The sequence below is a fragment of the Centropristis striata genome, chromosome 1 (genome assembly GCF_030273125.1).
Source record: "Centropristis striata isolate RG_2023a ecotype Rhode Island chromosome 1, C.striata_1.0, whole genome shotgun sequence".
Classification (NCBI taxonomy): domain Eukaryota; kingdom Metazoa; phylum Chordata; class Actinopteri; order Perciformes; family Serranidae; genus Centropristis; species Centropristis striata.
Genome location: NC_081517.1, coordinates 24,794,309 through 24,811,734, shown reverse-complemented (window position 1 = coordinate 24,811,734; position 17,426 = coordinate 24,794,309). Strand labels below are relative to the sequence as shown.

General features: G+C 39.5%; 1 protein-coding gene across 3 annotated transcripts in view; it reads right to left on the bottom strand.

Moving 5' to 3' along the window:
- The window catches only part of tenm3 (teneurin transmembrane protein 3), a 207,255-nt gene that overhangs the window by 17,981 nt on the left and 171,848 nt on the right, over nucleotides 1-17,426 (bottom strand). For all 3 annotated transcript variants that reach the window (XM_059335424.1, XM_059335432.1, XM_059335440.1), the window contains 4 exons: nucleotides 12,650-12,754; nucleotides 11,174-11,304; nucleotides 7,442-7,611; nucleotides 5,024-5,150 (listed from right to left, as the gene is read on the bottom strand). In XM_059335424.1, coding sequence (XP_059191407.1) covers nucleotides 5,024-5,150; nucleotides 7,442-7,611; nucleotides 11,174-11,304; nucleotides 12,650-12,754 — 533 coding nt within the window. The remainder of the gene's footprint in view (nucleotides 1-5,023; nucleotides 5,151-7,441; nucleotides 7,612-11,173; nucleotides 11,305-12,649; nucleotides 12,755-17,426) is intronic.

Sequence of the window (17,426 nt, the reverse complement as noted above, 5' to 3'; positions counted from 1 at the left end):
TAGTGATAAAAAAGGGGTTTTAATCAAAAAGTAAGAAAAGAAAACAAAAACTAGGATGTATGATGATCAAAAACAAGTTATTTAAGGAAAACCGCAATACTAAATGATGAAATTAATTAATTTAAATAAACTTAGTCGGGTCACTTTAGACCCATGTTGTGCATCAAAGGGTTAAGGAGACAATACAATAATAAGAGAACTCTGTTTAGGCTTATTTGCTTGATTGACAAGTGACTCAGCTATCACAGTCTATTGAGGTGGTGTGATCTTTGTTTGTTTCCCCTCACACAGACTTGTAACAGATGCTTCTCCTTCTGCGTGTCTCAGACACAGACATATTAACTGAGAACATCTTCAATGCTTACAGTATCTCTTATATTTTCTCCCTTTCTAGTACATAGCAGTGTCTCTCATGTTAACGATGGCGGTTTGCTTACAGTAGTGAAGGGACAATGAAGCTTGGTGAAGCATTTGCTTTATTTACGGAGCCCACTAGATGGTGCTTTTTGTTCAACAAAGGGCTGAAAACACACTCAATTACCATTGCTAAAGCCTTTTTTTAAAAGCCAAGACCGCCATCTAGTGGCGTCAAAAAATAAAGCAAAGTTTTCACGAAGTTTCATTGTCCTTTTACTAGTTTGTAGTAAACGTCGGACGCTGTGCACAGTTAGCGACGGCGGCCGCAGTTGTTGTGCATGGACGATCCCGCCTTCAACAGTCCCACCAGTTCTTGGCCTCTGTGACTATTTCTGAAGGCGCTACAGAGCAGGGATCACTTGGTCCCGCCATCCTGCCTCTGGCGCTTTCATAGTGCAGACGAGACGTTACAGAGGTGTTAATATCGTGGCTTTAAACGTCAGTATGAAAGGGCCTACTGTCATGAAAAATAACATTTCAGCCACCTCACCTGAACAGACTGATCTGATTTAAAGTTGTTTATGAATAAAAAGCACTACATGGGTTAGTTGTAGTTTTTAGTATATACCCCGCCCTTACTTTCTGATGTGGCAACGTGTTCTGTTGAAACTTATTGGCACAATTGATTAGAAAAGTCAGTTTAATTTGAAAACCCACCTATTGTCAGTACTTTACAATACTGAGTAATGTTTATAGATGGTTTATAAACCAATTATTAACCATTTACAAAGTGCTATACATATCAAATCGTTTAATGTTTTCAACCAATTTCTTAAAGGTATATGAATAATTTAAAAATCATTAACATACTTAATATGGTGTTAAAAATGTTTTAATGAGTGCAACTAAAACTATTAATAAATTATTAATTATAATTTCGTTGTTGGTTAATGGTAAATTAACTATAAACCTACATTAATATACCATCTATTTGACTTCTGTATGTACTCTCAATAAACCTGTATACTTTTCTTTCTTCTGACCCTGTTATTCTCATATTTTTCTCTCATTGTTTCTTCCTCTCTCCTTATGTTCCTCATACTAAATCACTCCTGTTCCCTTTCCATCATTCTTGTCGCTCTTTATCCCCAATTGCTGTTATTTCTCTCTCTGTCTCAGTCTCTCCCTCTCTCTGTCTAACATGCTTTAGCTAAGCTCCCACCATCCCTTGGGTCTGTTTCTACAGTAGTACTGGTGTCTTTGTAGACTCCATTAAATACCCCTCTCTGTCTCTCTTCTTCCATCTCTCTTCCTTCCTTTCTTACACCATGCACAAACAATGTCATGTGCTCTCTGCCACAGCCTAGCATCATTAAGGCTCATCCTCAACGGCTGCAAAACCAGTCTGTTCCCAGGCTGCTACACCTGGAGACACAACCAGGTCCTAAGCCAATTGGCGAACATTCTGGGAGGAGGGAGAACTACCACCAATGCCCTTCCTCCCCTTGTGACTGGAAACAAAAACCATACTCCTTTTGTGAGAGCTGGACAGCTTCCATTGAAACAATTGCTAAACCCTTTTGGAGACTACCCAGGTTTGGAAAAGGCTGGTTGATCTAAATCACAAACTCATCTTTCCACCAGAGATTGTCACAACTAATCTCAAGCCGGACCTGATTTTGTGGTCAATCCCTCAGAAATCCCTGTACAGGTACCATGGGAGGGAGTGTAGAACCTGATAATGTAATAAATTCCTGATAATGTAATAACCCCGATAATGTAATAAAAATCTGCACTTGAGTCCATTGAAAATGTTATAAAACCTGGCTTTTCCTATCACTGCTATGCAGATGACACTCAGCTCTATCTGTCATTTCCTCCTGATGACCCATCGGTCTCTGCACGGGTCTCTGACTGCCTCTCTGACATAGCCACTTGGATGAAGGCACATCACCTCCAGCTGAACCTCTCAAAAACTGAACTGCTGGTCCTCCCTGCTAAACCCACAATACACCACAACATCAACATCAAGATTGACTCCCTGTGTCTTTCACCCACCAAGGTGGTGCGAAACTTAGGGGTGATGATTGATGACCAACTCACCTTTTCCAGTCATGTCGCCTCAGTTACCCGGTCATGCCGCTTTGCACTTTATAACATCAGAAAAATCAGAACATACCTAACTCAACATGCCACTCAACTCCTGACACAGGCTGTTGTCATCTCTAAACTTGACTACTGTAATGCCCTCCTGACAGGCCTGCCAGCCTGCTCAGTAAAACCACTTCAGATGATCCAGAACGCGGCGGCACGCCTGGTCTACAACCAGCCAAAAAGGTCACATGTCATTCCGCTGCTCATTGAGCTCCACTGGCTACCTGTTGCAGCCCGCATCAAATTCAAATCTCTAATGCTGGCCTACAAAGTTGTCTCCGGCACTGCTCCTACCTACCTGAACGCCCTGATTCAGACATATGCTACCTCATGACCGTTGCGCTCTTCCAATGAATGGCGCCTGGCTCTGCCCCTGGTTGGTCCAAGGCAATCCAGACTCTTTGCACTTCTTGTTCCCCGCTGGTGGAACACACTACCAGTTCCTACCAGAGCAGGGGCGTCCCTCTCTACCTTTAAAAAACTCCTGAAGACCCAGCTCTTCAGAGAGCATCTTCTCTCCTAGACCACATGATAAGTCTACTCCTCAAAGAATTGTCACTAGCACTAATAGCTCTTATTGCACTATACCTTGATTGTTTACTTTTACTTTTCCTGTAAGTCGCTTTGGATAAAAGTGTCTGCTAAATGACTAAATGTAAATGTAAATGTAAAACCTGATAATGTAATAACTTCCCGATAATGTAATAAAGTGCATTTCCCAATAATGTAATACACTTTTTTTTTTTTTTACCAATAATGTAATAGTATAACACCAAGCACCTTTAGATTTCAAGAAGCTGTTGAATGAACTTTATTGCATTATCGGGAAGTTATTACATTATCAGGTTTTATTACATTGTCGGGGTTATTACAGTATTGGGAATTTATTACATTATCAGGTTCTACAGGGAACAAATGTCACAGTTAAGCCTTCCTGAAGTGTCCTGGGCCTACTAATGAAACACAGAGGACGGAAAGGTGCCCATCTGATGACACCTATGACGTTATCACCCCATCCCCCCAGTCAAATCATAGACACCTCATGCTATTTATTTTGTACCACAGGGAATACGCTCCCTTGTCTTCTATAAGAGATAATGGGGGTTGTGTTTTTAAATTCAATCCTTTAAGTATCTCTTTTCCATCAGTCACTTGTCCTTTCTATCTTTTTGGGTGTATTACTTTTTAGAGAGTTTTTATTGCTCTGTCCTTTATTCCTTTCATCTCCATTAGAAACCAAAGCCATCTGTGATCAACAGTGAAACATGTCTCTGTCTACCCCCTTAAAGCACTGGCAAAAACTATGTTACATTTCAATAATTATCAGATGTAACTTATCAGATGCCACTTTGCCTTTCCACATTTTCATTACCCTTCAATGACACTGTAAGCCTGCCCATTTGAAAGCACACTGAGAGCTTATTGACACGATTTTCTGTGTCCTCAACCTGTAAGTCCCATTCACATTGAAATGTAGTGAAAAGAATCATTGCCAAATTAGCTATAAATTTAAATAAATTACAACCTGAAGTGAAACTCAAGGTCAGACATCTTAGACAACCATCACAGTACTCTTGAAAGGGAAGAAAAACATACTCTTCTCCTCTCCTCAAACATACTCCTCTCCTCTCCTCTCCTCTCCTCTCCTCTCCTCTCCTCTCCTCTCCTCTCCTCTCCTCTCCTCTCCTCTCCGGCTGGTTGTTTTCCTCACTAACTTTGTGACTGTACATTTTACACAGGGGAAGCACCTCAATTAATGTTGCTTACTTTGTTTCACCAAATTTATAACAAACACAGTAACCTTGCTTTGTGTGTGGAAAAACAGAGAAACGTGTGTGTGTGTGTATGTGTGTGTACTTTGGCATGTCATTTATCTTTTGTTTCATCGTGTCTCTGCAGAGTTGAGCAGCATCTCTACCTCCTTGAGAGAGACTGTGTATGATAGTGAGTGTGTAGGCATGTGTGTATGGCATTTGGTTCTCCTTGAATTTGCTATAATACTACTTCAATAAAAAATGAAGACATTTTATTCTTTTATCTTGTCTTCTTGCAATACACAGAATATACATGAAGAATGAGTCTCACACAGTGATGACACATGCACACATCTGTTCCTAATTAAAACATTTGAAGTAGAAGCCTTTCAAACAAATTATTTTAACTTCTTCTTCAACTGGTGGTGTCACCCCCTGCTGGCCATTGGAAAGAATGCAGGTTTAAGGCATTTTCTTATTCGCTTCATAGCTCACGCCCAGAGGTTGCTGCTTGCTCACATGCCAATCTGCTTGTTGTGCTAATCTTATTTGTTGCCAACGGCATACAGCCAGAACTCGCACTTGTGAATTTTGGTTCCATTACGTGCATCAGTCTACATATTATACTGTATGTGGCTGCCTGCACCTCGTACAGTGTGATGGTTTGGCATGAATACATATACCGTGTGTACTATGTGACCTAACTTAAGTCAGTAGTGTGTGTACATGTCTTCGGCTTTCATTGTGTCCTCCTTTACCTTATCCAAGTAAGTGTAGCTCCACGTCTTTCCATCAGCGAAGACTCTGGAAATGATTCTTCCCTGGCTGTCGTACTCCCACCTCTCTGTGGTTGGACCCCGTTGGAGGCCTGTCACCTGCCCTGTACTGGACATCCACACATACACAAGATTTTTATAAAAGCTTCAAATCTGGTCCATACCAGATGGCACCGCCCCTCTACTCCCCATGTCCTAGACCTTCATTTTCAAGACTGATGTTTAAAGAAATACATTATTTCTTAATAAGCAAGCCAAATATGACATAGTTGGAGAGTGGGGCAGTCAGTGGCCTAAAGGTTAGACATCGGGCTTGTAGCCAGGACTGACAGGTCTAGGACTGAAATGCTCCCTTGAGTGCCCAGTGCCCCCACACTGCTGCCCACTGCTCCTAAGCATGGTGTACTCACTGGTGTGTCAAAAGGATGGGCTAAATGAATTGAATTTCCCCATTGTGGCACTAATAAGGGAATCTCAGGGCGTTTTCACACCTGAAAGTCCCAACCAAGGTCCGTGTTCTGTTACATTGTATACATTTGGTCCTGTTGGTTTTGGTTTCACACTGCAAAAGGAATAAGGGACTTTACAAGACAATTCTACTGGACACGTCATCTCCCTGTGTACTTCCGCGGCTCATTTTGTTTTGGTTACGCTGCGTTGTTAGGCCGGCTGGCATCTGACGTCAGTGTTACTTCCTTCACGTGTTTACACTAAATGAATCCAGCGAGCCACCTTTTACCTGTGGTAATACTTTTGCTGGTCTTTTGCTGCAGCAGCAGCACCATCTTAATGAGCAATACGTGAGAGTGCTTTCTATCCGTAAGATGAGCCTCCTCATCATGAGAAAACTGTATCGCCGTCGACAGGAGAGGAGGAGAAAATGGCTCGCAATCCTGACAGTTATGGCAAAGTCTTTTCCTGTATTTTCACACTGCAAAATGTTCGGACCTTGGTTCGTTTGGTCCTGACCGAGACCACCTCTTTTGGTCGGACCAAACTTTGGTCCTTTGGTGCGGACCGTGGTCTGCGGCACCTTTCACACCTGGAATTTAGGTTCGGATCAAACTGAGAAGTCCTAAAGTCCGGACCAAACGAGATAGGTGTGAAAGCACCCTTAATCTGAATCTTTAAGTATTCCCGGCCCTTGGATGATACCCTTAACAGTTTCAGGGCATTTTCAAACCTACAGACCAGGAGTATTTATTCATTCATTACAAACAACATTGCTCCTACTGTACTATGATATAAACATCATTAAGTATTATTATTACCTTTACAAGTGTCAACAAAAACTGAAAACGTCTTAGCTTTGTAAAAGTAGAATTCATGGTAGAGCTGTTCTATTGGATTTCCTTAAATTGTACAGGTGTACCTTATAAAGTGGTCAGTGAGTGTAAAATGTGAAAATGTAAATTTTTTTGCTCATATCATTGATCACAGACTTTAACCAGTGCTTTCAAAAAACACATTAACATTTTCTCAAACCCTTTTTTTCTGTTGATGTACTATTAGGTACAGGAGCCTAAATGGTTGTTTGACAGAATTTCATGTCAGCTACAAAACCACAGCAGAATCTACTAGGGGTGCACCGATCGATCGGCCGAACCTGTTTGTTTCTTCTTCTACAGCTTGGCATCTAGTCTGCCACACTGTATCATCAAATGTTACGCTGCCCCCGTGTGGAAGGCACCAGTAATACAACTTTTTTTTCTTCCAGATATGATGAACTATTCGATTTTTTATGATTTAATGACTATTAGAATATTTGAAAATCGATGCCCTCCCTAGTTGTATGTATGTTGTACAGAACAAAAACCACTTTATTTATGGTTGCAGTTCGTTTGTTAGTTTGTCCTGTAAATTGTTGCTATTTATTTTAAGTTCAATATTTTATTAACTACCTCAGGCATTGTGATTTCCTTTATTTGTTAAAGAAAAATACTGCTGTGTTATTGTTTTTCAATATAATAAGATTCAAACATTGAAGGTGTATGCTGTGAGTGATAAAAAAATTGGTATCGGCCAAAATATGAATCGGCAGGTCAGGCTTTTTAAAAATCGGTGATCGGTGATCGGCCAGAAAATTGCAATCGGTGCAAGAATTTCCTTTGTTGTTTTTCTTTTGTCATTGGTGGTGCTTCATCTTCATCCCCTTAACTATGATGTAGTAGCTTAAGAAGTGTCTCCAAGTGCACTGTAATGTGTGTGTGTGTGTGTGTGTGTCAAAGTTTTGCATACATTAAAAATACTTCCTCTTCCTGTTTTTAAATAAGACTTTGTTGGGCTGTCTTTCAGAGCCCAATACCACGACCTGTCTAGTCTTTAACCTCTACATTACAGCGTTCTGTAGTTGAGTGGAGGCAATCCATCTACTATACACAGTATAGAAAAAGCACTTACCTGGAGTATGTCAAGTTAACTGACAGAAGCTTGCTGCTGGGAACCCAGAGTGTCGGATGGCCTTGGGTGTCATAAATGATCTTCAGCAGGAACTTCCTGTGGTCATCATAAATTTTCTCTGTTCGCAGCGAGCGATCATAATCCACAGACAGTAAGTTCCGACCATTCACCTGAAGGGGTAGTGACAAACAAATAACCAATGAATAAAGATCAGATAAATATTTGATCAGCACAAACATGGAATGCTTATTGTCTGAGACTGATTATAATAAAAGTAGCTCTGCTGAATCCCTGCTGTGCTCCCTTCAAAGTCTGAACATGACAAAAAGCTTGAAGGCTATTAAAGGCCCCCATATGCTGCAGTGTTGATTTCACCAACAACACAAAAGCATTAGATATATCAAACAGCACGGTTTTATTCTTAGAGCCAAATGCAACAATCAGAATGCTTTAGGACAGGGGTGTCGAACTGATCCATTAAAGGATCATGTAGTTGTTGGATTTTGTTTGGGCCAAGCATGAGAACACCTGATACCACAAATCAGAAAACAGGCCAGCTGATTGAAGAAGGTGAGTCATGTGTGTGCTTTAGCTTGCTTGGAATGAAAACCTGCAACCACTTGATCCTTTCCTGAAGAATTATCCAGCTGATTAAACAAACACACAAACGATAAATAAGCCCGGCTGTTATATTCTTGGTAATAACTGGCTGTTCAATTCAACATATGCACCTCAGGCAGTGAATTAAAACAAACTTTTGATCCCAGACCCATAAAACACTGTAGCATCATAGAGCCAGCTCATCACTCTTTATCACTTTCTAAATGACGTGCTGTTTGTTCAAACTCCAATTTACGAAGACAGATAACCTAGGTTCAGAGCTGAATTCACCTTCTGGATCCTTGAGGCAAGGGGGATACTAAGGATTGGCTGATCAATTGTATTATAGACCTGCTTCATTAAAGAGAGAGTCTTTCTGGAAAAGAATCAACAGTCATTTTCCCCATCTTTTTATTTAGCCACTCATTCATACATTAGCAACAGTTGAATGCAGCGTTGTGAATAAAGGTGGCAGGGAAGGAGAATATTGGGACAGTGGCTAGTAGCCAGCTGGATGGAAAACAAGACGGGACAACAGCCAAAAGCCATGCAGAGAGTGAACCACACCATATCAGGGGAAACAAATCATTTTGCAGATTGGCATGGCTGTCATGTCCATAATGGATCGGAGTAAACTGTGACATGTCCTGTCTTCCCTTCACATAGAATAACTCATCCTGGACTAGAAGTATATTTTCCTAACTACCTAGTACAGAGAGGCACTACTGCAGGAATGTATAGGGTGCATTTACTGTACACCTGAATCCTCTGTATGTCTATCGTCCATATATTGACAAAAATTGGAAACAAATCATGTCATAAATACATGACAAACAAATGCATCTAGAGATTAAAACTCCTGTCACCAACTGATCCACATTCATGCAATTCATCCCAACACTGACATGCTTTCTGACAGTAGGGGTTTCATTATCTTTTCCAACAAGCTGCTTAAACATGCTGTCTCCTAATAACTCCCCTCTTGTTCTAAATGCACATTCCTCAGTAGGATTAGCACATCCTAAAAAAACAGTATAAATATTAGCATTAAGCAGAAAGACTGAAATTAAGTTTACGTAAGCCCCACAATCCCCCACCATCATTAAAACCATAAACTGGCATCTTGTTGCTGCTGCAGGACAGCTTGACTGTCATAGTGTTAGTGAAGACAAAATCTCATAGACACAAATCACAAAGGTGTAGCTGACAGTATAGCATCGTGCTCACCTTTGCACACCCATTTACAAAAACACATCTACCTGCAACTCATTATTGCTAGCTCACAATACAACACACCCCATTACCACTAGTGAACCACACATGCTGTTACATTCATTAGGGTTTATTGGACCATGCTGAGAATGGCACCACTGTGTGGATCAAACTCTCCAGAGGCCATATGACTGCTGAGTTTCCTCCTATTAGGCTGGGATGTTTGTAAAGCACTTCATGTAATATTCAAGTACTGCAGACAAATGTCCCTTCCTTTGCTCCTAATAGCTGGTAAAAACAACAGACACAACATGATAATAGACAGAAATAGAAACCCCTATGTAACCCATATTATGGTGTTCACACAGGGGACAAAATTATAGGAGACACAGGACTCAGTGATTTTTGAGCATTGCTGCCTTATAACAAGAAGGTGCTGGATTTACATCTAATGGCCAACTGGGACCGCTCATTGTGCAGTGCACATGTATTCTTCTTGTCTGTGTGTCTAAAAAACATGCAGGTGAATTTCAATGTCTCCATTGCTTGTGAATGTGCTAGTCTATTATACACCATATGGACAAAAGTATTTGGCCACACCTGTTATTTAGTGAATTCAGGTTTTTCAATCACACCCCTTGCCACAGGTGTATAAAGTCAAGCACCTAGACATGCAGTCTCCATTTGCAAACATTTGTGATGGTAAATGGGTTGTTCTGAAGAGCTCATCAACTTCAGGCGTGGTATTGGTGGATTGCTGGATATTCAACAGTCAACTGTAAGTGATATTATTAGAAAGTGGAGAGTTTAGGAACAAAAGGAACTCAGCCACGAAGCGGAAGGCCACGTAAAAACACAGAACGGCGTCAATGACTGCTAAGGCGCACAGTGCATAAAGGTCACCACCGCTCTGCTGATTCCATAGCTGAAGAGTTCTGAACTTCCACTGTCATTAATGTGAGCACAAAAACTGCGGTGGGAGCTTCATGGAAGGGGTTTCCATGGCCGAGCAGCTGCACGACAGCCTTACATCACCAAGTCCAATGCCAAGCGTCGGATGGAGTGGTAAAGTGTTCTGTGGATTGATGAATCTAGCTTCTCTGTTTGGCAGTCAGATGGTCAAGTCTGGGTTTGGCGGATGCTGGAGAACGTTACCTGTCTGACTGCATTGTGCCAAGAGTGAGGTTTGGTGGAGGAGGGATAATAGTATGGGGCTGTTTTTCAGGGTTTGGGCTAGGCCCCTTATCTCCTGTGAAGGGCCATGTTAATGCTTTGGCATAAGAAGACATTTTGGACAATGCTATGCTTCCAACTTTGTGGCAACAGTTTGGGTCAGGCCCTTTTCTGTTCCAACATGACTGTGCCCCAACGCACAAAACAAGGTCCATAAAGACATGGTTTGATGGTTTGATGAGTTCAGTGTGGAAGAACTTGACTGGCCCGCACAGAGCCCTGACCTCAACCCCATCGAGCACCTTTGGGGTGAACTGGAACGAAGATTGCGAGCCAGGCCTTCTCGTCCAACATCAGTGCCTGACCTTATAAATGCTCTACAGAATGAATGGGCACACATTCTTACAGAAACACAGAAATCGTTTGGAAAGCCAAGAAGAGTGGAAGCTGTTATAGCTGCAAAAGGGGGACCAACTCCATATTAAAGTTTCTGTATTTGAATATAATGTCATTACAGTCCCTGTTGGTATAATGGTTAGGCGTCCAAATACTTTAATCCATATAGTGTATATGTTCTGGACCACAAAGACTGAGCCAAATTCCATTTTGAATAATGAACCTGCAGTCAGTCCAACACTTTTTTTTCTTTAAGTTTAGAAATGATGCCAGTTTTTGTAGATCACTAGTCAGCGATCAGGCTTTCTATTGTTCTTTGTTAATGGAAAGCATCAGCTAAAGAGTACTCACCCTGAGCTTTCTCCCAAAGACGATGACTTTTCCACGTGTCTGTTCCTTCCTGAACCTCCACTCCACCAGGTTCTGGCCATTCTCTCCCGGCAGTGTCATGTTGCGACGGGCCACTGTTGGGTTAGCAGCACCTAGAGAAGGATATGAAAAAGACATACATACCAATAATATTCAAAACCAAAATCTAAAACAGAATTTTATATATATATATAATTCTGGTTTATATATATATATATATATATATATATATATATATATATATATAGGGATTATATAGGGATTATAAAAAAAGTCAAAGTCAAGAGGGACCTAGTTTAACTCCTAGCTAAACACACACTCATTAACCTGACAGGGCTTTTCTTCATTTTATTAGCCAGCTAGGGCTGACTGGCTATTTTAAAACCATGTTATTTTAAACGGAAGGTAAATGCTATATGTATAAAGCTAACTGTGAAAAATGATGTAAGCACTTACTAAAAGCAAGTAATGTGGTCACTGGAGGCTAAGATAACGTTTCTGCATACTGGACAGGAAGTAAACAGATGTGCCTTTGTGCAAGTGCTCCTTGCTGTAACCAGAGGGTGCTTCTAGTTTAGCCCCTGAGGGTGTCTTTCAGTTGAGTGCTATTTAAATTTCATTTAATGAGGTGTTAGCTTTTGTAAATTGTTATTTGTTTGTGTGTAGAGTTTAAATAGGGGTAAGGACTGTGGTGAAATTCCTCTTATCTGTAGTGTGTGAGGGTGACCCTAGTTGCAGTGCCTTTTGTGTTGTTGCATGCTTTGTGTACTAGTGGGTCTGTAGTATGCTCTGCTTTGTAATAAGGTGAAATCAGTAGTTTTATCCCTGAAGCTTTATGTAGCAAAAGTGTGCAACTACAGGGTCTCGTGCCTGGCCTGCAGTCATGGTGTTTTATGATAGAATAGTCCTCTACACGGACTGATCCACCCCGCTTTTAAAATGAAATGACTTTGGCCGGTATGAAAAGCTTCTCCTTAAGGTCATGACATCCCTGCAGCATCTGGAGGCAGCAGGACTATTATGTTGACAATTCTGCATCTTCTGAGAAGTGTCAAACCAGAGATCAGTGCTGTTCTGCACGATCGTTCACTGTGTTACCTTTGTTAAATTGGCTGAAATGACACCAGGCTGCTACAGACCTCCACACATCAGGCTGCTTCTTTATAACTCTATATTCAGTAATTTATGGAGACAGTTAAAAGGGTTCATCATAGCCTCGTAAAAAAAAACGCTCTATTTGTAGTTTCTTATGTTTTATCCTTGAAAAACTGATTTTCATTTTCTGATTTTGATTTCAGAGAAGAAAACTGATTGAGACAAAGGTACGCAGAATCAATGCTTTACACATACTGCACAGTGTAAAACAAGATAGTCATTTCAGAAAATATGCAACAATCATTTTGACATGAAACATCCGAATAGTACACACTTCAAGGCCAACGGCTTAAAACCGCATACCTGCCAGTATATGCGGCTCTGTCTGGTAGTGTGTGTCCATCCCATTGGCATAGATGACCCTCAGTGAATGGTCATTACCCACTTGGTAGCTGTTACGAAGCTGGTCTGTATGACAGAAAGACAGAAAGATGATTATCATGAATGAGCCATAAAAATATTTCACAATGATTGTTTGCTTTCAATGCAGCAGATTTCAAGGCATTTATTGAAAACACTTTATCTGTGCTGAACTGAATAGAGGGGAAGGAGAAAAAAAAAAGGAAGGCAGAGAGGCGAGCAAGAAAGTGCAAAACAGGACAATTAATATCCATTGGCAGTGTTTGAACCTGCTAATGGAGCACAGAGCAGGTATTAACATCCCCCAGCCTCTTTTAATTAGGTTCCCCTTGACCTCTCACAGGACTAATGGCTGTGTGTGTGTATGTGTGTGTGTGTGTGTGTGTGTGTGTGTGTGTGTGTGTAAGTCAGAGACAGATAGGGGCATTTTACTTCTTTCTACTTGTGAACATGCAAACTCTGCACAGAAAGGCTGCAAGCTGGATTCAAACCTGTGACCCTGTTCCTGTAAGGCTAAAGTGCAAACCACAACACCAGTGTGTAGCCTCCACTGTAATTTGTATTTCCCAATTCTGATATACCATCAGGTAAATTATTCCGATTTGAGCGATTGTTAAAAGTTTTGTTAGGAAATACTTTGATAAGTTTGCTAAAAGACGTTTTTTCAGGGTATATTAAATAGGCAAAGAAACATCTAGAGATTTGATAAAACTGTTACATATTTTAGAACTGCACAATCTGCAGCGATTATGTTTGGCAATTATTTTCTAATCTTCTTACCTTCCAAATGAAATATACTAAAAGGTTTTAACCTCTTCAACTCCTTGAGGACATCAGTGGCAACTTCCCAACGAGGCTGGCTCAGTCTTAAAGCTATAGTGAAGGCTGATAGGCTGGTGGTTTGGCAAGAAAAAAACTCTTTTCATAGGGGACCCTTGATCTCTGACCTTAAGATATCTCAATGAAAATGGATTCTGTGGCTACCCACAAGTCTCCTCTTTACAGACATGCACACTGTATGCTAATATGATGATGATGTTAGTCCCCAGAGGATTTGATTTAATTTTTCTCAATTCTCCAGTGGTCAAAAATAGTTGCACCAAATATTGCACCAATTTGACTAAGAAATGGTATCAACCTAAATACAACAATTGCAACAACAACTTATATGATGCCCATTCCTATGCTCTGATATGTCTTATATTCCGATCATAAAACTCTAAGCCAGCGACAAGGTTGTTATTGTTAACATGAAAATTTGAATTGAAAAAAAACATTTTTGTTAACTGAAATAGAAAAATAAATGAGTTTAAAAAAAAAAAAAGCGATAACTAACTAAAACTGTATTGTGTGGTTAAAAAACTAACTGAAACTAACTAACATTATAGTGAAAATGTCCTTCGTTTTCTTCTTTGTCAACTTTTTTCATACGTAAACTTTTTTGGTTGATATGAAATCTATTTCATCTATCTGGTTTTATGACTTAATAAATTTATTGGGGCTGAGATGGATCAGACAAAGGAAATAAAGGAAACATTTATTGTGACTTTTTTGAATACTGCACCCAACAAATACCCAATTACAAAAAAACAAAAACTAACACTAAAACTAATAAAAACTAAACTAAAACTAAGCATTTTCCAAAAACTAAAAAAAAAAATTAAAACTAGCAAACTCACTCTAAAAACGAATTAAAACTAACTCAATTTGACAACAAAAAATCACAACAAAATTAAAACTAAAACTGATGCCGGCTCCTCATAATAATCGCCTAATTAACTTAGAAAATGTGGGGAGGAAAAAAATGCAATCTGGTATTCAGCATATTTACAGTGACAGTACAGTTTCAAAGTTTTTAACCATCACTCTTCAGTGACCTGCCTCCTTGGTGGAACCCTGAAATCATGTTCTGTTAAGTATCTAGGCATCATTCTAGATTCCCCATATTTATCAGGAGTCCATTGACACTGATATAGGTAAATAAAAGTAGCATGAATTTAGTAAGAAAGTGAAAATGTCAAACATTTATAGGCTAACTAGGCACAAGTTCATTATTTTCTTTCTTTGAAATTTCAGCCCAACAGTGTCTGCTAAGTGTGGCCCTTGGACAAATGCAGTTGATGACCCCTGCTCTAAGCTCTTATCACTCTTAACCTAAATAAACCTTCAACACAACGCAGATCACAGATTTATTAGTAGAAAAACTTGACACACAGTGCCGAGCTGCATTTCAAATGAATCCTCAGATACCCAGACTTCATATGTGTGACATCTAGTGCTGCTATCTCCCCCTAAAGACGCCTGCTTTCAGAAAGCAATCAACAACAACAACAACAACAACAACAACATCATCATCAAAATGACAAAATACAGCGACATTAGCTTGTTTACCATTTCTGGGCTGCACCTACACCTAATGTGTTTTCACATTACCTGGACCACTAACACACAGGCACAGTGGGCAGTTTAGATGATAGCAATGAGGTGAAATGATAAATAATGTACATGAATTGATGGAGAGGAATGCTACACTTGTCGATGGCTTTGAATAACTTATTACATTCTGATCAATATTGCTCTGCTGTGAGGGAGAATCTACTTCGTTTTTCCCTCACACATGTAGCTCGCTCTGAGACAAATCACTGCTGGCCACTCAAGGCCTTGCTTCAACTGGCTCATTAGTTCAGATTTAACAAGGGAGTCTGTGCTAAATTATTGTTTTCCCTCACTGTTTAGGTTGAATGGCTGCCATGAAGGATGCTGCTGCTGATAAAACATCTGCACACCATCTACATTTGTTTTCTTTCTTTTTGAGTTGGTTAGTAGTTGATGTTTAGGGATTAGAACAAAGGCACATATTGTGGATAGAGCTGACTTAGACCACCCCAATATTTGAAATACATATTTTTCCTCTTAATTAATATAGATTATTTTGGTGTGAGTGTTACACTTCTGTGAGTGTTACTGCCTGTAGAACCTGATAATGTAATAAATTCCCGATAATGTAACAACCCCGATAATGTAATAAAAATCTGCACTTGAGTCCATTCAAAATGTAATAAAACCTGATAATGTAATAACTTCCCGATTATGTAATAAAGTGCATTTCCAAATAATGTAATACACTTTTTTACCAATAATGTAATAAAGTATAACATTAATGGGGGTTATTACATTATCAGGTTAGCCTTCATTTCACAACTCCTGATAATGTAATAATTCCCCAATATTGTAATAATTTAACAGCAGACCACCCATTACTTGGGTTCAAGTGGTGATACTGTGTAGGCAACTCTAGCTCAAGAGCTCTAGCGCCACCAACAGGGCAAAGTTGAATGTTTATTCACTTTTGACCTGTTCAACCGTTTTTCACAAACGAGGTATCCATGACACACGAATGCATTCAACAGCTTCTTGAAATCTAAAGGTGCTTGGTGTTATACTTTATTACATTATTGGTAAAAAGTGTATTACATTATTGGGAAATGCACTTCATTACATTATCGGGAAGTTATTACATTATCAGGTTTTATTACATTTTCAGTGGACTCAAGTGCAGATTTTTATTACATTATCGGGGTTATTACATAATCGGGAAGTTATTACATTATCCGGTTCTACACTGCTCCAAGTGCCAACAAACTCAACAGCACTGTCTTTTTTTCCAGAAATCAAGACATTTTTCAAATGTACTCTTTGGTGCTTTGAGCATCACACGTTTTTACACCTCTCTATCTCTAACACTCAGCAAATCACACCAAAACCATCTTGATTAATAAATAGCACTACAGATAAGAGGAAAATATGTATTTTTTATTTCTGGTGGACTCTCCCTTTAACATACTCTCTCAATTACTGTATTACTGTAGGTCAGAACATACATTGGTCTCCTGATGTTTTCACTGAAGCCAAGGGGTAAAAATGGGGAAATCCCTCTGAAATAAATCTATTTCATAATTAAGGTTTTAGTCAGAAAAATGTAGATAAATGAGTGTTTGCCCCAAGACTGGTGGTTCCGGCTAAAGATCATGAACTACAAAGCTGAGAAATTTCTGGATATTAAGGTGAAGTTATATTTTTAACGCTGTTAGGGAAGACTTTCCCTCACAGTGCTGTGTTCAGCTGATAGGTCTTCTGCCATTGTCTCCTGACTCTGGTATTATGGTAATCACAGCAATGACGTTGCAATTGAAAATTCAGCCAAATATAAGTTTCTTATAAAACACTACTGTGTAACATTTAGCCCTGGCACAGGTCAACTCCTACTCTCTGTAAGTTATTTTCTTTGTGTGTTGTGCAAAATCTTACATCTAATCATCATTTATATGATTAACCCTTTATCAGGCAAAGAAACATATTTGGTAACTTGAGCCTTGAGACATCTAAAACAGGTCTCCTCGCTCTACGTGAGCTCATAGAACCACATGGATTTCTACATCACTGACCAATCAGTAAAGCATACAAGATTCAAGCTTTCCTTTATTGTCATTGTATTAAAAAAGTATACAACTAAATTTACGTGTGCTTCTCATATATAAGGTGCTTTAACAAAGACATTCAGATATTATGCATATGTAATAAGTATTTTAAAAAGATAATAAATAGTTTAAAGGTAAAAGATAAAGTGGTGATGGATGCAAATTATGTGTTATTGTCTATTAAGCGTTGCTGTGGGAAAGAGACTATGATAAATATAATAATATTAATGATAAAAATAATA